Genomic DNA, 23800 nt, shown 5'->3' on the forward strand with positions numbered 1-23800 from the left:
ATCATAAGTCGACGATTACAAGGTCTTCCTGTCCTTTTCTTTACCTGACGTAGCACAAAAAGCACAGCAAAACAAAATCGTATCTTTTTCTTTTCTAATGCAGATTGAAATGCTCATTTTCATATTCCTTTTTACTCAATGAGCTATCCTCTGCCGATTCAACAAGCTGAAGTTTGCAAACTCAAACCGCCAGACTTTGAGAACTCTGGATATTTTGGGTGAAAACCATGACAGCTATTTAAAGCAGACAAGAGAGAGGATTACGAAGGAAAATGAAGAATTTCACCTCCTTAAAGAGAAGATCAAGAGTTTAAATAATGTGCATTCTTCTCATCTTTCTTCTGTGTCAACATGCTGTAATTGCAGTGGAGAATTTTCTGTACTGATGAAACATGCATTTGAGTCAGAGAAGTCCAGTCACCCTGGTTCAGACATTGTTTTCAAACTATATTTTATCATCAATTAGTTTTCAATTGGGCACAGATTGAAATAACTGTCACGGTTTAATAATAGTATATAATAATACACTAGCAATTATCATAACCAATGGCATTGTTATTGAAGCCAACATTATTAAATAAGTTTTATCCTAATTACCGAACCTTTGTACCTCTCAAAATTAAATTAAAATAATTTTTAATAACCCTTTTTGCACCCACGGAAAATTGTTTAACAAAAAACTGAAGAGGTTACATTGTATAGCCATACATGTATGTCATGTAGTTCCACATTTCATTTTATTTGAACAGTTACTTATTATTGCTTGGCCACTGAGGCGCGGATCTACACTTGCTTCCACCAATTCAAGGAAATCGGTCAGATTTTTCATCATAAATATGCTTTTACTAAAAAAACTTTCCAAGTTGAAATCTGGCCAATATCCCGTCTGAATGATTTGGAAATACAGGAGAGGAATTAAAGGAGTTAAAAATCCAAAACCTTGCCCGGGGGAGCCTTTGGCGCTCGTTCAGGAAATCAGTCAGTATTTATCCTAGATCCGTCCTGCCATTGTACGTTTTAATGTAAGCTCTTTAGTTTTTGTTTCTATGGTACCTCTTATAATATTCTTCTGAATTTATTTACTTGTCACTTTTGAAAGCAAGATAAACAATATTTCCCAGCACCTGTTAATTCACCCTTGCCTCAGATTCTTTACATCAACATGGGCTACAAGTATTCCATGGTACAAAATGTTCAGTCACAGTTTGTTTATACTACATCATCCAAATTGATAGCCTGAACAGTTGCTAGTTCAGCTGAAGGAAGTTCTATTAATTGGGAATTACAAACAGGTTCTTGCTCTAATAAATAATTGTCTATTTGGGAAAGAGACAAATTATCTACAATCATCTCAAATAAGTCATCGTCTTAGAGAAATTCATTCCACTCATCAAAAAACCCCTCGTCAAAATCATAGCCATTCTCCTCTAAAGGAGAAGGCTCAGATGACTGCATTCCTGTAGTCACATCATTAAAACCTTTGCTTATAACTTTCAGAATCTCCTGTGCATGACACATATCCCATATCTCTACAAATCTATAAACATCTGATAAACTGAAAATTGCATCCAGATTATCCAAAACTTGGGTGATTTCATGCTCGGAGAATCCAAGCATAAATTGTAAATTTGTCCTCACATCACCATGAGCTGTTGTGTTCAACAGTTTGATAAGAATAGTCTTGTAGTATTGAACCAGGAGACCCTCAACAGTTTTCCTCTGCTCTGCATCCACTTGCCTTTTTCTAATTGATGCACCATTGTTTACTTTCTATTGAGAACAAGGATAAAATGCTAAAGCTCCACAATCAGGCAAACTGCATTCACAATCTGCAGCACATTTATCACAGCACAGATGCAGAACTTCGTGCTGCCAAGTAATGCAGTTAAAGTGCTTGAGCAGATTTGTTTTTATATATCGTTTCATATAGCCATCAATATGGGCTAGAAGGATTCCATGGTACAAAATGTACACACAACTTTGAGTACCATCCCTGCCTGGTCTCCCAGTTTCCTGAATATAAGATTCCGCATTTTGGCAGGTCCATAGTGAATGACTCTATGCACTCCCTTACAATCTTCCCCCATTCCGAAGGCAATCGAGGCAATCAACAATTGAATAGTTCCATTTATTGATTGGAAGGAGAGAAGAATTTTCTCTTTGTTTGCAGATGGTGTGCAGGAGTGGAGCATTTCCACAAGTGCATTTCCTGGATCATCATCAGTTCCACTATAAATATCCTTCCCAAGGATGCCTTTGATCATTCCGTATAAAACACTGCATTGCTTGATAGTCTGGCAATAAATAATGCTAATTTACCTTCCAATGTTAACTCTTCAACCAGCCACTCAAAATAGAACTCATGGTCAATATCTTTTTGCATACACTGCACAATGTAAGTTACACATGGCTTGTTTGGGCCTTCTTCGACTTCAAATGGTTTCTCCCTAAGAAGGATGTTTAAAATTGTTTCTTTTTATCAAGTTATTCGCCTTTGCAGTCAAAGCAATCATGTTGGCATTTGGTGCTAATGATCACAGCTCGTGAAGTCGGCCATAACACTCACGCAATACTGCCATTTTATTTTCCTCAGATGTTCCCCTGCAATGTCTCCATGTATGTGAACTGTTAGTGGCTTGTGAGTGAGGAAAGAAAACATAAATTACTTTTAAAACAAAACAATACCAATGAAAACTTTTAAATTAAGATTGAATTCGTTTGAAATAAATCATTTTTTAAGAGTTTTACAGGAAAAGTATTGAAGAAACTGAACTTACAATGTTTCTAAGATAATTTTAGCAAAGAAGAATGGATAATTATTTTATATTATTTCTTAGTGTATGTGTTTGTTTCCCATTTTTACTCACATTTTTATTCAAATATAAGTGAAATTGTTTCTTTGAAAGTTTGAAACGTCTGTGATGGAAATCGCGATAAAACTCGGACTTACCAGTGCCGTAAAACATGAGGTTCATCGACACAAAGTTTCTTCGAGTAGACATCATTACTCAACATACATAGCCAGCGCTGGTTCATAAGCCATGCTTCAGGTGAGCCATGGACAATTGAATATTCTCCTTTCTCTATCTTTGCACGATCAACTTCAACGTTTGAAGAAATATTTACGACAGACAGACCAAGACTTCTCAAATACTTCACTTGATCTTTCATCAGACTAGCCAACAGAGACACAACAATAACAGTATGACCGCTTTCATCGGAAACGTGGTCAAACACTAGCAGGAGAGCCTGGTATATTGGTGTCCGGTCGTTTCGATACAAAGTCGTTTCGCGATACAAACCGTTTCGATACAAACCGAAGTCGATTCGTTAAAAACGTAAAGTCGATTCGATGCAAACTGATGTCGTTTCGATACAGAAGTAAACTCGAGAAAAGTTCTGTAAAAGTGTGTTAGTTTCCGTCTTTGATATGTGTGGTGATTTGTTGTTTTCTATTCGAGCTAAAATTCGACTCGACTAACTGAGCGACTCGATCGATCGACGTAGTTGTAATACCCAGTTTTCGCGCGACTCGATCGAACGAGTTGTATTATTCAGTTTCCCCGTGGCCTAAAAGAACAAACTTTATTGAATATTAATTTAAATTACTAAAGTACGTTTACGTTGATTATGACTTTCGCATATGTGGTGGCTCCTAAAAGAGCCGTTTTTAGCGACCTGAAATCGTCCAAAGTGACGAAAGCAGGGCCCGGCGGCGCCTAAAAAAGCCTTTTTATGAAGGTACTGGGCCGTTGAGGTAGAAAAACGCCTTTAGTAGTTTTCTTGCACAACGGGTACCAGAGTTGAACTCATCCCAGAGGTTGAAGATCTTGGTTTGGAGGTCTCGGAACCTTTTTTCTGAATGCGCCGTAACTTCTCCTCGGACACAAGCCTGATCTGAAGGGATGTCCGAAGGCCTCGTGGTGAAGAAGGCGGATCAGGAGGTACAGAGGAAGCTGGGACTTCCCAGACGCGCGGTGATTCAGCCCAAGATGCCAGCCCTCTATGTCGTTGTTGGTTCAGACGGATTTCATGAACACGCTCCTAGAGGACGGCCATGTGTTGCCTGTGATTCTGTTCCTGCCGACGTACTGCATTAACTGCTGGAGTTTCTGAGTCGATGTCATCTTCTGAAGCCGTGCATACATTGCAGGAATCTCCTCTGCTGGAGGGAACGGCAGGGCCATGACCTTTCTGATGAACGCGTACGATCCCTGGTCTTTGTTGTAATCCCCCTGAAGTCCCAAATCTTCCTGAAAAAAGGGTTCCAGTGTGTTTTATACACTGATATCAGTTAGTTTAAAGCGTTTGGATTGGTTTATTCGCTGTCATTAGAACAATAGGGTAAAATATGTAAGTTTTTTAAAAACAATTAGTTTACGCGTCAATTGATACGATAATTTACAAACCCGCCTACTCACGCGCCAGAATAACTCCTGTTTCCTCCCGGGTCCGTTGCATCACCGATTTACACGACATTATTGATAGTATTTGTGTTTCTTGATCGTAGGTATAATATGCGCTGTGGTTATAGAAAAAGTCTCAAATGTATTTATATAAATCTCTGTTCTCAATAAATAAACTTAACCAAAACTTAGTCTCGTTTGCGCGTTCTCATTGTGTTGGAGGTTTGGGTAGATGTGGAGGTTCGCGTAGGTATGTGTTTGTTTTATTTACAACGGAGGTTTGTGTTCGCTCTAGTATGGTATTCTGTCTCAGAACGACTTGAAGTAACGTGAGTTTGTATCGAATCGACTTTACATGTGCAACGAATCGACTTCGATTTGTACCGAAACGTCTTGTATCGAAACGACCGTGAACCGGTATATCAACGATTTCCCGGATCCTGTAAGCAAGTTAACAAAAACATCTTCCTTCTAGACAAAGATTTTTCTAATTTCAAGCTTCTGGTTAGCGTTAAGCGCGGAAATTTTGAACTTTGACGACGCTTTGCGTAAGGGCCTGTTTACACGGAGGTGGGGGACCCCAGGTAGGTGAGGTAACCCGCCTAGGCGGGTTGCCCGGTCTGCCAGGTAGGGTAACCCTGTCAGCCGGGGTGACAATTTGCCATGTAAACGTGTCAAGGTGGGGTAACCCGCCTAAGCCGGGGTCGCGTGCATAGCAAAAAGCTCAAAAGCGAAACATGTTTGTTTTAAAACTTTGCACATTTCCTAGCCGTCTCATGGCAGAAATCGCAACGGACACACAAGGAGTGTAAAATGTTCACATTTCGGAATATTTCGCGTTGTAAATCGACCATATTTGGTTTCCCAAACTATTCCGTATAACGTATTAAGTCAACGGTTCCTCGCCAAACCAAACACCGCGTAATACAACGCGTGACGCATTCATGAATAAATACATATGTGTTCGAGAATTAATCTTCCGTCTTTTTCGAGATGTGAGCTTGGGACGCCTCTGCTCAAACTTTTTAATTGCAAGCGCAACAATAACCTCAAGAAACTTCACCCCAGCACCCCGGGGTTGTAAGATTGCATGTGAACGCGTTTTATTTTTCGACCACGGCTGAGCGGGTTACCTCACCTACCTGAGGTCCCCCACCTCCATGTAAACAGGCCCTTAGGCGGCTGTGATTCCAAGTAAGCATTCCAAGCCAAAAATATAAGTCGGTGCTCATTCAGGCGATAAATTAAAATATCTACGGAATCGTGAGAGATTTGTCGCGCTGGCTGACTTCCATTCTCCTTGAGTTTTCAACAACAGCAGAAGACAAAGGGTCATTAGACAAGAATCCAGTCCTATTGTTAAAACGAGGAGTCAAAAAAATTTCTGAAGGACAAGGCCACTGCTGAATCAGACCCAAGAAGTCCATTTCTTTGCACACATGGCGGCTAAAGTCCGCCAAAACTTCTCCCAGAGACACTCTGGTACTTTAACGGTAGACTGTCTCAGTTGCGTGTAGTAGGGAGCAACTTCAGAATACCCGGCCACTCAATTTACATGTCATTGAATAAGAATAGCGTCTATTGTGTTAGGCCTCAATCTTCAAAGCCTCCTGACACATGTAAGTGAGGCGGATCAAAGTGGCCGGGTATTCTGAAGCTTAGTAATCGCGCTGCTAGCAGCAAAATAGGCAAAATCGAGGAGAAGAGGAAAAGAGTGAAAGCATGCAGCAGATTGGATGGGTGTGAGAGTGAACTTCATGGCTAAATGTTCGAGAGAGAGCATCATTTTCCGTCGAAATCGGCTGAGGTAAGAATAGTCATGTTGATGTTTTAACTTGAACCATGAGCTTTTCTATCTTTAGTCTCGAACTATAGGATGTCTGTCTTTCTTTCCTACGATCGCTGAAAACGAAGCTAATTGATCTCGAAGCTGTGAACGGCCGTCTAGCTCTTTCGATAGGAATTACAACTGTTCTGTTAAAATAATCACGAGGCATTTTCTTTCGACTAAGCATGTTATTGTATGTTTCACCACCCTATTTGCACCTTGTTTTATAAAATCTCAGCGACTCTTCCTTACATTTGGTTGACATGAGTTAAGAGTTGTTGCACATGCATGCATGTAAATGAAAGTCACGCAAAAATTTAACCACATGAAAGAGTTTTCCTACCATAACGACTCTAGTGAATTCGGCAATTTTCAGTTTCTTCAATCATGAAAGTCAGCGAACTTCTACTCCAAAATCTTCTCAAAATTACACGCCAAAAATATCCGTTTTGGTGATCCAGTCGTTTACTGTTGCCTCCCTGGAAAATATCTGAACCTACCTACAAAGCCCTTTCAAGATACACGAAAACTTGCATAATGTCGTAGTACTTAACACTTATAAAGCACTAAATTATTGAGATTAAAGGCAAGTTAAGCCGAAGGAAAATATAAATTGGGCCAACCAAGTTCCTTCCAAAAAATAGAAAGTAATATCGATTTTCTTTTGGTTACTGTAATAAAAATTTTCGATCAGTATATTGGATTTTCGGTTAGTACATTGAAAAATCGGAATCTTTTTGATGGGTATTTACTGGCAGAAAGCCCGGTTTTATTTATTTTTGCTACCCGTGGGCTGCCTTGAAGTACGCTTATATAAATATATGTCATTTTTCCTTGAAGCGGCTGGTCATCAACAGTCGTCAAGATAAAGTTAATAGCCTCAAGTTTTTGTTCCCAACGCAAATTCCTTCAACGACCATATCAATTCATTAAACAAGAAACGAGCAGAAGGGCATCTTGCTGCGCATGTCCTGTAAATTTTAGTTCGATGCGAGAAACCGCTGGCATGTGCCTGTGTTGGTAATCGCAAAAGAAAAGAAGCAGGAAAATACTTCGGAAAACAACAATGGATCGAGTATTTGAGACAACTTTTCTCGTCATTTTTCCCGCTGTAACTTAGATGGAAGCGGCAAAGTCTTAAAATTGTTGTGTGGTATGTGGTAGGAAGTTCCCTTAAGGAACTTAAAAGATTTTGTTCTTACAATTTCCGCAATTCCTTTGGGAACATCCAGATTAGAGGCCGAATAGATAAGTTGCGAGATATCCACGGGCATCTCTTTTGATTTTTTTGGGCGATCAATGTAGATGATGTTATTTGTGAAGGATGCAAGTGGCCTGTCGAAGAGCACAAACGAATTGGATGTTATACTTTTATCGTGTCATTGCTATCTCAACCTATCGTTGATCATTTTAAGTACTCACTTTCCTGAGGGCGTTTTTTAGAGCTTCAACTGTACTGCTAGTGCAACGTTCTTCCAATTTTAGCGAGAAATTACAGTTTACAGAAGTTTATGTTTTTTTTCAAGTGAATCCCAACCGGCGGGGCCGATTACTAAAACAAAAAGGGCCAATGTCAAGTTAAGAAAGGTGAGACAACGTTAGTACTAGAGATACGGTCGTTACATGAAAGAGCTTGTTAGGAATGGAGGAATAATTATAGATTTTATCAGAGTAAGGAAAAGTCTTTTCAATCATTAGTCTTGGAAATATCATTAGATATGATCAATGATGCGGGGAAACTGTGAGTTAAAACAAGTGCTAGTTTGGGCTTCCAGTTGTAATATGAATAGTCAACTAAATCAATTATTTCCTAATCACATTCATTCTATCATTTCCACTGCACAACAAAATCGTTTACACTCTTTTTAACCTTATTCTCCAACCCTTTAAATTACAAGAGTTATGTGACAATTTGATGGTCTGAAAAGACTCTTATTACATGCTCAACAATAAAGAACCAGTAAGGCTGATATTTAACAGTGAGGATAAAAAACAAAATATTTCCAAAAGTCTTTTTTTCCTGGGAACAAGACTAAATAAGGTCAGATGAAACTAGTGTGAAGAGGTTCGTAGATCCCTTTAGGAAAACAGATGATTTACATCTATCAGATTTTAGAGAATTGAGACTTATCTCAAAAGGGGACTTTGACATTACATAATTTGCAGTAACGGGCTTAAGGTTGGATGCCTATTTGAGGAAATTTATAGTTTACTAACCGGGGGTTTGGTTGTGCCAATTTTATGGCAGACAAATCATATTCCAGACACTTAAAAAATTTTATAGCTCTCACTGGAAGCTCAAACACTCTCAGGGAACGTGACAATACTTCACCTGATATCTCCTCCTGTTCTTTTCCAATGAAATTTTGACAAAACTTTCAAAAACTTTTTTGGTAATTTTACAGTTGCAAAAAAAGTATGCATGTAGCATAAACTAGTCGAGGGAAGTTGCCTGGAGAGAATAAAAGATTGATAATTTATGCCAGTAGTAAGCTTCTGGTACTAAAGACAATCTCTTGAATACCAGCTTGTCGCAATAACCGTCGCGCCTATTCACTCTGTCAATAGTACCAACTGTATGTAGTGGTGTCACTTCACATCTCCCTAAACAGCAGAGAACTTAAAAGTTAATTCCTATCATCAGTCCCAAATAAGAAATAAAAATTAAAGGTATCTGGTGATTTCGCCAACGAGTGATTTCGCCAACGTCACGTTCGTCAACGTCTTAGGTCGCCTCGCCAAAGCGAAAAGTCGCTTCGCCAACGTCCTACTTGTCACTTCGCCAATGTATTAGTTTACTCTAGATAAAGATTTACCATTACTTCTTCTTGCTTCTGTGTGTTATTTACTTGACTGAGCTGACTTGATTTCCCCGTTCGAACTTAGTTTCCTTCCGTTATTTTGTTCGGACTTAGTTTCCTTCTCTTGTACGCGCAACTTAAAACACAGTGGGCCCACATAAATGCACGGCACGCCACGCGTCACCGGCGCTGTATGTTGCTGAATTTAACTTAGAGCTATAAAGTCGCGTGTGTGCAACCTTTTCCTTAAGTTCTTCCTTAAGGTTTATTTGTCGATAACAGAGATTTATATAATTACCTTTGAGACTTCTAGAACAGAGATTTATATAAATACATTCTAGACTACTACTACTACTAATTCTATAACTCCAGCGCATATTATAACTTCGATCAAGAGTATATAAGTATTACAAGAAACACAGTCAAGAAATACAGTCAAGAAACACAAATACCAGCAATAATGTTGTTTAGGTGGGTGGTGCAACTGACCCGTGAGGAAACAGCATTTTTTCTGACGCTTGTATATTACCATATGAATAGACGCGTAAACTCATTGTGTTGAAACTTGTTGATTTTACCCTATTGTTCTAAATAAACCAATCCAATTGCTTGAAACTAACTGATATGATATTTCGATCCTTCGAAGTGTATAAAACACACTGACATGCGAAGGATGGTCATTTCAATCATACAATTACGACACTCTACGATTCATAACGAATTATCTCGGAAACCTTTATATCGGAATACTATCAGGATGGCTACCGCGCAGATTTTAAACTGTATTGTTTGTCACGAACTGGTAAGGCCTCGGCTGCAAGCGGTTCAGTGCGATGGATGTTTTCGCTGGAGCCATCGAATGTGTAACACCGGTAAGTTATATTTACTTATATATTATTATATAAGATTATAAGTTGATGGAGGAACTATTGTTGCTTATCTTACACCTAACAGAAGACATCTCCTAAAAGTAAAAAAAAAACTCAAACCATTACGCTCTCTCTTTTTTTATATAAAAATCTGGACGCTGTTCGTGACGGAAAAGAAATCGACTGGCAGTGCGCGGTGTGCGAGTCCTATGCAGATCAGCCTGATGCAGAGAGCAACCGAGTCGAGGACATGGAGAGGACATGGATTCTTTCAGCAATGATCACGAAATGGTAAGTACTTGAACTTACATTTACATAATTTGTTTCAAGTCTCTTAAAAGCTTAAGTTCAATTTTCAGACAGAAAATTACGTTACCCTTTTTATAAATAAGAATGTACATTATAAGCATAAGTATTAAAGGGGCAACGGAAACCTAAAGAAATGGTCTATTTTCATCAAAATAACGGTGCCAGTGCAATAAAGCTTTCCATTTTCACATGCAAAGTAGCTGTTGCGAAAAAGTGTTGTTTTTGTAGTCAATGGAGTACTTCAACTAATTGCACTTGTTTTATCCTTTAGCCCTACCCAAACCTGAGTACATCGCGCGAGCAGCCAACCGTCTACGCCAGAAACTACGAGAAAACCGCTGTTCAACTACTCAGGACGTGCTCGCGTTTGAATTGACCAGCGCGCTCTAACTGATCATGAACGAACTGAACTAGCGTGAAGTAAGCTGAGAATTAGAAGGTTTTGTAAATAGGTTTTGACTAAAGCATTTTTTTGAATCAGAACGTTTTGTATATAAGTTTTGCATTGAAAATATTTTGTGAATCAGAAGGTTTTGTAAATAGGTTTTCCACTTAAATATTTTGCACTTGTAAATATTTATAAAAGTACGTATTGCAATTAAAGTGTTGTTGATATTGCACTTATTATATTTTATTTCTGACTCGTTTTGAAGGCTGGAAAACAAACTCTGATTGCTTATGAAAAATGGTAACTCGTTAATTCACATCGTAACGCATTTTTCAAGTAAAATTTTGAGTTATACATTTTTGAAACACATTTGGAAGCCATCGGAGTTTGTTATTCAACAGTTTTAAATTACCGCGATGTTAGTGCCCACACGCCGGCTTTTTCTGGATCTGTCAAAAATATGCAAATTGTTTGGAAGTCAGCCAAGCGAAACAAGCATTAACTTAAAAATGTTCTGACCCAAGTATCAACATCACATCCGAAGCATCGGTAAGCACCCTTTTTACTAAGTTATAATTAGATATTTGGCGTTGGCGAAGTGACCAGTAGGACGTTGGCGAAGCGACCAAAGACGTTGGCGAAATCACCGCAAATCAACTTGAAGGATCAAAACATTTCTGACAAAGTTAGATGCAAGTCAAACAGGTTTGAAGACATTTTAATCTGAAATTCGTTTTCAAATACGAGAGAAATACTGTAATTAACATTCTAAAGAAACAAGGAGTTCCAGTCCCTTGAGTAATTATCCATTTGTTGTATCACTCGTCTCATATTTTAAGAACCAGAGAAAGTTTGATAATTTTAATCTGCGAGTTTCATAGTACACTTCAACTCAAAATTCACTTCGCATGGCAGAAGTATTGTACTGAAATAAACAAGAGAGAATGAAGCTGATGCCATTCGTTTCGAATAACACATGAACATGAAGAAAACGGCACCAGTTTAAACTAATGAGACAAAGCCCCCATATTTTTCTGAGGTTAATGAACTGGTTAGACCGAAAGCTCAATAAATAAACAATGAACTGACAGTGGTGAGGGATTTGGGGGCCATGTGATAAATAAGTTTTGCCGAAGTTTATCCTCTAGTTAGCACTGCAAGCCCAAAAAGGCAATAAAAAAATTCTCACCAAAAAACAGCGCGAAACTAAGATAAAACCGGAGATGATTGAGGTAAGACTATAACCGTTGTTAAGACACATGCTTACATACCATGTACAACAGACTTAGAGAGCAAAAAGGCCAGAGACACTCGTGAGCCATGACTTGGAAAATCCACCTCGACCTGCCAAAAAAAGAATTCGCCGAAGGTTGTTGTAAGAGCAACTCAATCCTGAGGCTGGAACATTTTTTAAAACCTTATATCCTAAGTGACCACAAAAAGAAAGAAAAGACGATGTTATTTGAAGTGATTTGAAGCTTGGGGGCCACCTCAAACTTTACGCAATTTTATTTCAAAGTTGAAGTAAAATAAGATCAAATTCTAAACTACCTTCTATTACCGAAACGAATATCTCACGATCGTCTCCACATACAACTTCGTAATTCATAGAAGTAAGACATGAACATCTTGAGATTAACCTTGAAGATTTGTAGTCTCATATGCACATCTTGATCGTCAGTAAATCAAATCTTAAACTTCAAGTTTTCGGCCTTTTTTCGCGTTTTGTTCGCACTTTGATCATTAAAATATACTCATCCGAAGAGCCAGCAAACACCACGAGTATCCACAGAGTTAGAAATGGTGGTAAACTTGTCATACACTTTCATCCCTCTCCAAAAAATATGACAAAAAGGTGTCGATCACCCAGTTGAAAATGCGCTGAAGCGCGCTGAAAATATGAAAATGGCGCCGAACGCGCCGAACAAACTTTATTAGCGCATGCGCAGCGAAATGCCCTCAAGAAACATACAAACACAGGGATCTTGGCTTGTCAAGACTCAATCATTCAAAACGCAGAGTTTTCATCGGCATGTAAAACCATTTTAAATGAAAAGGATGAAACCCTGATCCCATTTTTTTTATTCATTAATATAGTAAACTTTTCTTGTCCGTCATTCAAGGCCTATTGTATTTATAGCATAAGCAAAATAATTCAAGATTGCTTCTAGATTTGTCTTTTCTTTCCGTGTTTCACTCGTTCGCTGCACTCACTCATGAGTTATCGAGTTAGACACTCGAAGAGGAATCCATTGCTACGTGTATTATTCTCTATTTAGTCACATCAAACGGTGGTAAACTGTATCACAAGCCAGGCGTTGTACTAAGTTCGAGCGCGAGTCAAGTCTTAGTCACGAGTCAAGTTCGAGTTACCTCAAACTTTCGTATTTTTGCTTTTTTTGTTCTTTATTTTCTTTCTGTATTTTGGTTTGATTTTTGTGCCAAAATGATGCACTAGGATCCAGGGATAAAAGTTGGCTATGTTTTTGTCTCGTTTAAATGAAATTAGTGGGGGTTGCGAAAAGATAGTACTAGTATCTGAATCGTTTTGGAGTAATTTAAAGTTTTTAAGAATAATAGATGTAACTGCGTGGTTGTGAGAGTGAATGGATGTAGTCAGTGTTTTCATTTTCAGCCGTTTGTAGTGCTGACTGTCGATTTGTTTGTTGGGCGCAGTGGTGGCCCGTTTGAACGACAGAAAAAGGATAGCCACGTTTATCGAAAAATTAGCCCATTGCTTCTGATTTTTCGGAAAAATCAGAGTCGTCACTACATAAGCGACGAAGTCTGAGAAACTGTGAAATAGATACAGAATTCTTGACGTGTGATGGATGCGAAGATGAATACAGCAAGTAACTATGTGAATCTGTAGGTTTGTAGTAAACACTAGTGCATAAACTGTTGCATTCATTTGAAACTTTCATGTCTAGAAAAGCTAAAGAAATTTCCTAGGTATATTTAAGAGCCGGGTGAAAGGAATTGAAGGCGGTTATAAATTGAGTGAGCTCCTCTCTGGTAGAGGAGGTAGCGCTGATGCTTTCGTCAATGTAAGAGTTTAGGTTTGGGGCCATGGTATTGACTAAAAAATTGATGTTCGATAAAACCTACGAAAAGATTTGCTTAGCTGGGTCCCATTTTAGTACCCATGGCTACGCCATTGACTTGTTTGTAGTAGTTACCACGGAGTGAAAAGTAATTGAATGTAAGTACGTTGATCGAAAAAGTGTTTGAGGGCCCGGAGACCTTCGTCATTGAGAATGAAAGTATAAAGAGATGTAATATCCACAGTGAAAATAAGTTTGTTTTGGCCAGGGAAATTAAATCCTTTCATTCATAACGTAAAGAAAATATCGGGACCCAAGAGATCCATAAAGATCATTGATCACTTTACGTGTACCTCCGCCAATATCATTTACTGCATAACTTGCACTTATTGCTATAAATTATAGATTGGTGAAACAGGAAGACGACTAGATTCCGAGAACACCTTCGCGACGTAAAAAAATTGACGAGGACGCATCCAAGCCAGTCGCCAGACAGTTTAATCTCCCTAATCATTCAAAACAACATATGGTAGCCTTATTGCGGTCTTTCCTAACATCTAGGCAGTTTGGAAAGCTGCAAAACACTAGAATAAAAATTTATCTTCCAAATCGGCTCTCTTAATCCCCACGGTATCAACGAGCGCTTTCCATTCAACTAATTTATTCCTGTTTTCTCGTCACCATACTCCCACCAATAGCGTAACTCCATTTTCCGCATATAAACCCACACACAACCCACACTTCTTCCATTTGCTCTGACGAAGGGCTAACGCGAGAAACGTCAGCCTTTTTAACTCTTTACGGTGGCCAATTTACGTTTTCAACTCAGTCGTTAACACTGAATTACCTGCCATAATAGATGCAACGTTCGCAGCAGATATTGCTGTTACGGTAGGAACACTATACTCCTACAAACCCAAATACTTTATGAAACAACGCGTAATATTCATACTAAGGAGCGACTCCTAATGACAAGACAGTAATTATCCGTAACAACCTGAATTGATTAACCTACCCCAAACTAGAAATTAACTCACCACTGACACAATCTCACAGTTGTCCTCAAAACGAACAGTCTTCCACAGTAGCTCTCTCTCTGTTTTGCTTTCGAAACAGTCCGTCACTCCTGACAACCACAACTACTTCTACACGACTGAGTACTTACACACTTTTACAAACTATTCCAAAACAAAATTCCGGAAGCTTACAACACAACTTTTTGGTTGTATGATATCATAAATACGTGACTTAATAGAGTGTTCCAGAAAGTTCCATGGCATGAAAGTGGAAATTTCGTGTATGCATGTCAGCATCACTAGGTATTCTAGAAATTTCTAGATATTTATTTTTACAGTATTCATCCATAACACCCTTCCCCTTCAAGACAAGAAAGTTTGCAAAACTTTCTTGCAAAAACCTCGTGTTCTTGAGAGGCAGTTTGCAATAACATTGTCCATTCCTTTCATGTGTCTCATGCTTGAAATCTACTCTTAATTGCAACATTAAACTCCACTAACCTCAGCAATTGTTGATTATTGTCTTTCAACTCGTGTATAAGGACAGGGGGGTTGTGATCACTAAAAACAACAACAGGCAAACTTTAGGAACAAACGTAAACTTCGAAATGTTGTAGTGCTTAGTTTAGTGCCAAACATTCTTTCTCTATGGTAGAATAGCTCCTTTGACTTTAGTTGAACTTCTTGAAAAAATGAAAAACGATTTTTCCACACCGTCATCATACTATTGCAACAGCACGGAAAAGCGGCAATATCATTTGCATCAAGAGCCAACTTGCACGGGGATCTGAAATCAGGCGCTGTCAATACAGTGGTTCTCTATAACATGGCATACAATTCCTCGAGCGCCTTCTCACATCGGTCACCCCACTTTAACTTTACCTTCTTACTGAGTAATCGCGTCAACGTTTCTGTTAGGTTAACTGTATGGAGTGGCACTGGGGTGTACCCCTGACTTACACCAGTGGATGACTTCACAGAAAACATCAATGTGTCACTCAACTGTAAAGACTGCGAGGCTTCAGTGTCTCTCAAAATCTTGACTGGTATGGAGTCAGACATATCACTCGACAATGACATTGAACCATGGTGGATAAAGGGCAGAAAAATATCCATGACAGACTTAGACGGGCCTGACCTCACTTGCACGGCTTGTCTGAGTCTTTCCTTTAGGAAACCAGGGAGGTGCATTTACACTTGCAACAGATAAAGAAAACAGCTTAAAGATAAAACTAATAGGCACGCTATTTTATTTTTGCACTAATCGCCTCTTTTCCTGTCAGCTAGAAATGGGACGAAGTTCTTTTCTGCAACGATAATATGTTGGTGACTTGATGGGCACTTTTTTTTATTCGGTAGTTCATCTGGTAATCGTGCAGCGTCTTTCAACGTTTCTGCTTTTTGCTCATCGATCAACGTTCGCACATTACTGTGAATGCAACTCTTAAACTGACTGTCTTAAGTTATAATAACTCTTGTCTACCCTTAGTGAATGGCAACAACGATCAAATAACAAATAACCTTACTTCTAGCAAATTCTACATAAGTCTGACTACTGACTCTCAAATAAAATTCTGTGGGCAAAATTTCAAATAACTGTTCCTTACTCCTAGCAAATTCTACATAAGTATGACCACTGACTTTCTCACACTTTCTAAACTTTTGACGATAGGGTTCGGGAATCAATTCACGACCCTAAAAATAGGGTCCTTAAAAGTGGCATTACTTGCAGCCTGCTCTACACTTACTTGTGCAAACATTTCCTTTGCTTTAGCAACTAATACATTCTATAATAAAATTACCCCGTAATCCTTAAGGTTGCCAGCTACTTTCTGAAGAACAAAATATAATTATCACCATCAGCTTTCTGAAATGGAGGTACTTACTTGATATAATTAGCGACATCAAATTTCTTATTAGACTTTTCACTACGAGGGTTTAACCTTAACTTTCCATGTACCTCTAACTTTTTCATTTCTAGTTCATGCTGTGATGCCAGTCTCTGTTCCACAAACCTTCCCTGTCGTTCCTCTCTTTCTTGTGTCCCTTTCTTTCTCTCTCCAGCCTTTGCTGTCAATACTTTTCCTCTCTCTCCAGTCTTTCTTGTGGTCCCTTTCTCTCTCTCTCCACCTTTTCCTGCCAGTACTTTTCCTCTCTCTCCAGTCTTTCTTGTGGTCCCTTTCTCTCTCTCTCCCCCTTTTCCTGCTAGTACTTTTCCTCTCTCTCCAGTCTTTCTTGTGGTCCCTTTCTCTCTCTCTCCACCTTTTCCTGCCAGTACTTTTCCTCTCTCTCCAGTCTTTCTTGTGTCCCTTTCTCTCTCTCTCCACCTTTTCCTGCTAGTACTTTTCCTCTCTCTCCAGTCTTTCTTGTGGTCCCTTTCTCTCTCTCTCCACCTTTTCCTGCCAGTACTTTTCCTCTCTCTCCAGTCTTTCTTGTGTCCCTTTCTCTCTCTCTCCCCCTTTTCCTGCTAGTACTTTTCCTCTCTCTCCAGTCTTTCTTGTGGTCCCTTTCTCTCTCTCTCCACCTTTTCCTGCTAGTACTTTTCCTCTCTCTCCAGTCTTTCTTGTGTCCCTTTCTCTCTCTCTCCCCCTTTTCCTGCTAGTACTTTTCCTCTCTCTCCAGTCTTTCTTGTGGTCCCTTTCTCTCTCTCTCCACCTTTTCCTGCCAGTACTTTTCCTCTCTCTCCAGTCTTTCTTGTGTCCCTTTCTCTCTCTCTCCACCTTTTCCTGCTAGTACTTTTCCTCTCTCTCCAGTCTTTCTTGTGGTCCCTTTCTCTCTCTCTCCACCTTTTCCTGCCAGTACTTTTCCTCTCTCTCCAGTCTTTCTTGTGTCCCTTTCTCTCTCTCTCCCCCTTTTCCTGCTAGTACTTTTCCTCTCTCTCCAGTCTTTCTTGTGGTCCCTTTCTCTCTCTCTCCACCTTTTCCTGCCAGTACTTTTCCTCTCTCTCCAGTCTTTCTTGTGGTCCCTTTCTCTCTCTCTCCACCTTTTCCTGCCAGTACTTTTCCTCTCTCTCCAGTCTTTCTTGTGGTCCCTTTCTCTCTCTCTCCATCTTTTCCTGCCAGTACTTTTCCTCTCTCTCCAGTCTTTCTTGTGTCCCTTTCTCTCTCTCTCCCCCTTTTCCTGCTAGTACTTTTCCTCTCTCTCCAGTCTTTCTTGTGGTCCCTTTCTCTCTCTCTCCACCTTTTCCTGCCAGTACTTTTCCTCTCTCTCCAGTCTTTCTTGTGGTCCCTTTCTCTCTCTCTCCCCCTTTTCCTGCTAGTACTTTTCCTCTCTCTCCAGTCTTTCTTGTGGTCCCTTTCTCTCTCTCTCCACCTTTTCCTGCCAGTACTTTTCCTCTCTCTCCAGTCTTTCTTGTGGTCCCTTTCTCTCTCTCTCCATCTTTTCCTGCCAGTACTTTTCCTCTCTCTCCAGTCTTTCTTGTGTCCCTTTCTCTCTCTCTCCCCCTTTTCCTGCTAGTACTTTTCCTCTCTCTCCAGTCTTTCTTGTGGTCCCTTTCTCTCTCTCTCCACCTTTTCCTGCCAGTACTTTTCCTCTCTCTCCAGTCTTTCTTGTGGTCCCTTTCTCTCTCTCTCCCCCTTTTCCTGCTAGTACTTTTCCTCTCTCTCCAGTCTTTCTTGTGGTCCCTTTCTCTCTCTCTCCACCTTTTCCTGCCAGTACTTTTCCTCTCTCTCCAGTCTTTCTTGTGTCCCTTTCTCTCTCTCTCCCCCTTTTCCTGCTAGTACTTTTCCTCTCTCTCCAGTCTTTCTTGTGGTCCCTTTCTCTCTCTCTCCACCTTTTCCTGCCAGTACTTTTCCTCTCTCTCCAGTCTTTCTTGTGGTCCCTTTCTCTCTCTCTCCACCTTTTCCTGCTAGTACTTTTCCTCTCTCTCCAGTCTTTCTTGTGGTCCCTTTCTCTCTCTCTCCACCTTTTCCTGCCAGTACTTTTCCTCTCTCTCCAGTCTTTCTTGTGTCCCTTTCCCTCATTCTCCACCCTTTCCTATAATTACTTTTCCTCTCTCCCCAGCTTTTCTTGACGATTCTTTTCCTCTCTTTCCAGCCTTTCTGGTGTTTCCTTGCCCTCTCCCTCCGGCCTTTCCTGTCAATACTTTTCCTCTCTCTCCAGCCTTTCTTGTCGATTCTTTTCCTCTCTTTCCAGCCTTTCTTGTGCTTCTTTTCCCTCTCCCTCTAGCCTTTCCTGGTAATACTTTTCCTATCTTTTCATCCCATCATGTGCTTCCTTACCCTCTCCCTCCAGCCTTTCTTGTGCTTCTTTTCCCTCTCCCTCCAGCCTTTCCTGGTAATACTTTTTCTATCTTTCCATCCTACATGTGCTTCTTTTCCCTCTCCCTCCAGCCTTTCCTGGTAATACTTTTCGTATCTTTCCATCCCACATGTGCTTCTTTTCCCTCTCCCTCCAGCCTTTCCTGGTAATACTTTTCCTATCTTTCCATCCCATCATGTGCTTCTTTTCCTTCTCCCTCCAGCCTTTCCTGGTAATACTTTTTTCTATCTTTCCATCCCATCATGTGTTTCCTTACCCTCTCCCTCCAGCCTTTCCTGGTAATACTTTTCCTATCTTTCCATCCCATCATGTGCTTCTTTTCCCTCTCCCTCCAGCCTTTCCTGGTAATACTTTTCCTATCTTTCCATCCCATCATGTGCTTCTTTTCCCTCTCCCTCCAGCCTTTCCTGGTAATACTTTTCCTATCTTTCCATCCCATCATGTGCTTCTTTTCCCTCTCCCTCCAGCCTTTCCTGGTAATACTTTTCCTATCTTTCCATCCCATCATGTGCTTCCTTACCCTCTCCCTTCGGCCTTTCCTGTCAATGCTTTTCCTCTCTCTCCAGTCGCTCTTGTGGCTCCTTTCCCTCTCTCTTTAGCCTTTCATGCCAATACTTGTCCTCTCTCTTCAGCTTTTCTTGTCTTTCTCTTTCTTCTCTTTTGAGCCTTTCTTGTCCTTCCTTTTCTTTTTTGCTCCAGCTTCTTTTAGTCTCATTGCCTTCTTTACCTCTAACTCGAAGTATTTGGGAGATAAAATAAGCTCTTCTTTCCTCAACTCGTGGAATGTATCTCCGTCGGGCTTTGACATGAATTCTCCTGGATTAAGATATGACTTCCTGCCATACTCTATGACTACTCTAACAGGTAGTTACTTCTCTTCAAAATAATCTACAATAAACTCCACAGCAAAATTCGCTCCAGGAAAGGCCCCCAATTTCTGTTACGGTGTAATTCAGACAACAGAAAGAACAAAATAATCTTACAAACCCAACTATTTCGTTGAACAACGCATGATATGCTTACAGAGGAGTGATCCCTGATGGCGATATAGTAATTATCCGTGACAAACTCACTTAAACCCACTACAAACTATAAAGTAGCTCACCACTGACACAATCTCACAGCTGTTTCTAAAGTTCCTCGAAATGAACAGTCTTCCACAGTAGCTCTCTCTCGGTATAGCTTTCCAAACAAAGTATTCGGGAACATTCCAGAATCTTGCAACACAACTGTTTTGGTTGTGTTACATCATGAATACGTAAGTTAACAGAATTTTCCTGAAAGTTCCATAGCATGACAGTAAAAAGTTCGTGTATACATGTCAGCATGACTAAGCATTCTAGAATTTTCTAGAAACTTATCTTTACAATTATTATTACCATTTTTGTGATTGGCACTCGTGATAACATTGGTTTTGCCTTATGTAACTCAGCGGGAGAAAACTGTTTCATTTTAAAAGCGGGATATTGGCCGGTTTCCAGCTCAGAAGCCAACCGTATCCCTAAGTTCGAGTCAACTCAGTTTTCTCCTTTTTCCTTTAGTTTATTGTTTTTTGGTTTGATTTCTGTGTCAAAATGATGCAACAGGGATGCAAGAGCCCCTGGTTTTTAACTTTAAACGTTTATCCCGTCTTTTGTGACGGTCAATTCTGCACTGGTTCACAGCTGCGTTCAATGCCTGAGATAACATTCCAATGCATCCACAAGTTGTTCTCACAGATTCCGAACTCTTTCGATAACACACAACTGAGGCATAAGTCCCATTTTAACGATGAACTGTCTAAACATTGCGAAAAAAGGAAAGGGAAGAGGAAAGAGAGGAAATAGGAGGTGGAAAGATCATGAGATTTTTGTGATTGGCCCCCGTGATAACTTCGGCTTCGGTAGTGGAAGAAAACGACAAAAACAAAATTTGAGTCATATCTCATTTTCAGGAGGAAATAATAAAATAAGTCTAAAAGTTATATAAATGTAAGTCGGCGTAAAACGCGCTTAAGTCTCATACAAAGCGTTATTTTCAACAGGTAGATAGGACGATACAGGGGATTTAACTCTAGATGGGTGGAAAAGAGCACGCTATAAAGTGTACACTTGGCGTGATATTGTTTGCAGTACTACTCTGACTAATTGAGACGAATTACTTTCCCGCAAATGAACCCTCCTCCTTCATGTCACCAATTTCTGCAAGAGAGGCAAAAATTGATGATAGTGGCGAGTACGTTAACAGACGTTCTAGGCCAAAGATAGCAGCAGATAAGGAAAAAAATTATTGTAACGACCAAAGGATCTGAGGCAAAGCGTTGGCTTATAGTATATTGATCATTAAACGCGACTTCTTTCTACTAGTGTTCACGGTAGCCGCTCATTCTCCTGATAACTTTCAAAAATGTTGTTATTTACAGGTAGACTGTACTACGACGGAAACAAAAGATTTATCACAGGATGGTAGGAAAAAAGTACGCTCTAAAGTATATACTTGGCTTGATACTGTTTGCAATGCTACTGTGGCAACTTCGGACAAATCCTTTTCTCTCGAATAAAAATTCCACCTCCATGACACCAGTTGCTGTAGGGAGAACGAAAACGGATGACATGAAGGAACCTGTTAAGAATAGTTCAAAGCTAAAGATACAAGCTGCGAATATCACAACACCGCACGGCATAAATGTAACAACTAAAGGATCCGAGACAAAGCGTTGGCTTATAGTATATTGGTCAAAGTTTTTTGGAAGAAGGCTCGATCTGCACGAGACATTCGAAAAAGGCGACTGCCCAGTACCGTGTGAGTGGACTAGTGATCAATCCAGAGCAAAAGAGGCAGATGCTTTTTTAGTCCATGCCAGGGACCCACTACCAGACCCACCAATAAAATCGGTGCCTTGGATTCTGCAGACTCGAGAAAATCCAATTCACACACCGGTATTGAACGACGCCAGCTTCATGTCGAAATTTAGCTACTTGAAAAGTTATCGGCTGGACTCAGACTTTCCAGATCCCTCTGTCTTGCTGCCTGGTGTAGCTCCCCCTGTTCCTTTTAAGAATAAGACTGGGCTCATCATGGCAGCTTTCTCAAATTGTGAAGTTGTTCGAACCGAGTACATGAGGCAGCTGATGAAGTTTGTAAAGGTTGATTCCTTCGGCGCCTGTCTAAGGAATAATAATGGTCTAGTGGGTAGGTACGGCAAAAACAAACAGGGCACTGATTTCAGAGATGCTAAATCCATGCTGGCCAGACAGTACAAGTTCAACCTGGTGTTCTTCAACCAAGACTGTAATTATTTTGTGGATGCTCAACTACACCACGCAATGGATGCAGGCTCGGTTCCTGTTGTCATGGCTACAGATAAGCTGGATGAGTTTCTACCTGGGCCCTATCTTAACCGTTCAGTGATAAAAGTGCGTGATTTCAAGAGCCCACAACTGTTGGCTGAATACCTCAAGTATCTTAGCAACAACGAAACCGAGTACAATAAATATCTGGAGTGGAAGTGGAAAGGATATGGCAACATCAGTGGAACTGCTATCGGAAATTATTGGATGCCAAAGTATCCGTTGTATTGTCAAGTTTGTGTTGCAGTTTCGAAAGGGAAAGGACACAAAGAGGGTCTGAAACCATTCAATTGCAAACCAAGGAAATTTGAAGACTGGGGAATTACAAAAGGAGCCTAACTTAAGTCAACTATTGTCAGTTGTAGAGGAAACTGTTAGCCTGTGGAAACCGACGTTAATTAGAAATACCGGTAAAATGTTGCTTATAAAGAAGTATTAATTTGGGAGAACTTACGACACGAGCAACGGAAATGCTTTTGATGTTATAGAGGTGCTGACGACTAAGAATAAGGAAAATGAACGCGACCTTCAAACTGAAGTTGGTCACTGTGTTGCACAAGTGTGTAGCTCAAAACAAAAGTGTAAACAACAAAATATACAAATGGGAAGCTGCATTAAATTAGAAGTAGACCCAACATTCGGTTTGGTAAGCATACCTAAGAATTTAGAGAAGGGATTGATGTCAACTCAAATTAAACCCAATCTTTCAGCAAAGCGCATTGCCCGTGAAATCTTAAACAGGAATCTACTCAGATACTGTTAATTAACGAGGGAATGTCGTCGCTGCACCCTCGAACAAGACTGTTCAAAGGGTCCCATGTCTAAGAGTAATTCTATTTTCACGACGGAAAAATTTGAAGCAAACTATATTAAAGTTCACACGGCAACCAGGTGGACAATCAGACATAGTTTGATGCTACTCTGGTTTACACTAGTCGGCGTTACCACCAGCGCCTTTGTTTGGAGGCTTGGCATATTAACTCCGCCCACGCTCCTTTAAATCGTGACGATGGCGGTTTGTTTCCTGACGCCGCCTATTTACACTTCGTCAGAAAAAGGCCGCCAATTAGTGATCATATAAAAGGACCTCTTGTTGCAGCGTTTAGATTACCTCTGATGAAGGCACCAGACAGGAGCGTCGAAACGTTGGGTTTATGAATTGTAACTTATTAGGTTACATTCATTAAATCTGCAAACCAGAGTAGCATCAAACTATGTCTGAAAGTTGAAGCACTTCACTGTTATCTGCGCGATATACATTTGTTTTCCTTCACCTGTAACGTTTGGCATAATGGATCATGATAACGACAGAACACTGAGCTTCTGTTCGCCTTGTAGGACCTGAGTCTAAATAAAGCTGTGACGTTTTTGTGTGATATTAAAATAATACTTTTTTCCTCAAAGAAGTCAACGGTGAGATTATTTCGTGGTAACGTCTTACCGATTGTTTTTCCTTTCGCAAAGGCTTAACTTAAAACATTTTTTAAATAATTCCGTGTTCACAAATAATGAATGATCTTAATTTTTTTTCTATTGGACTTGCAGCCAGA

General features: G+C 40.0%; 1 protein-coding gene, 1 long non-coding RNA gene and 1 pseudogene across 4 annotated transcripts; 1 reads left to right on the top strand and 2 right to left on the bottom strand.

The window, feature by feature from the left end:
* Positions 1-1078: 1078 nt before the first annotated feature.
* Positions 1079-4479, bottom strand: LOC113675172 (uncharacterized; annotated as a pseudogene).
* A 1507-nt stretch (positions 4480-5986) lies between these two features.
* LOC113675204 (GDP-fucose protein O-fucosyltransferase 4-like) lies at positions 5987-23653 on the top strand. Of its 3 annotated transcripts, none has more exons than XM_089189115.1 (3): positions 5990-6213; positions 7761-7821; positions 21323-23653. In XM_089189115.1, exon 3 carries the CDS (start codon positions 21363-21365, stop codon positions 22587-22589), a length of 1227 nt encoding a protein of 408 aa, XP_089045241.1. In that variant the 5' UTR covers positions 5990-6213; positions 7761-7821; positions 21323-21362; the 3' UTR covers positions 22590-23653. The 3 variants fall into 3 exon arrangements, with proteins under 3 accessions (XP_089045240.1, XP_089045241.1, XP_089045242.1); XM_089189116.1 differs by lacking the exon at positions 5990-6213 and adding an exon at positions 7232-7387; XM_089189114.1 differs by lacking the exon at positions 7761-7821 and having other exon boundaries at positions 5987-6213.
* Positions 7997-12026, bottom strand: LOC149036386 (uncharacterized). Its single transcript, XR_016181552.1, has 2 exons — positions 11873-12026; positions 7997-8838 (listed from the first exon to the last, which is right to left on the bottom strand). It is a non-coding gene; the product is annotated as an uncharacterized LOC149036386 (long non-coding RNA).
* Positions 23654-23800: the final 147 nt, after the last annotated feature.

This window comes from Pocillopora damicornis, chromosome 12, assembly GCF_964200805.1.
Source record: "Pocillopora damicornis chromosome 12, jaPocDami1.2, whole genome shotgun sequence".
NCBI classification, from domain to species: Eukaryota; Metazoa; Cnidaria; class Anthozoa; order Scleractinia; family Pocilloporidae; genus Pocillopora; species Pocillopora damicornis.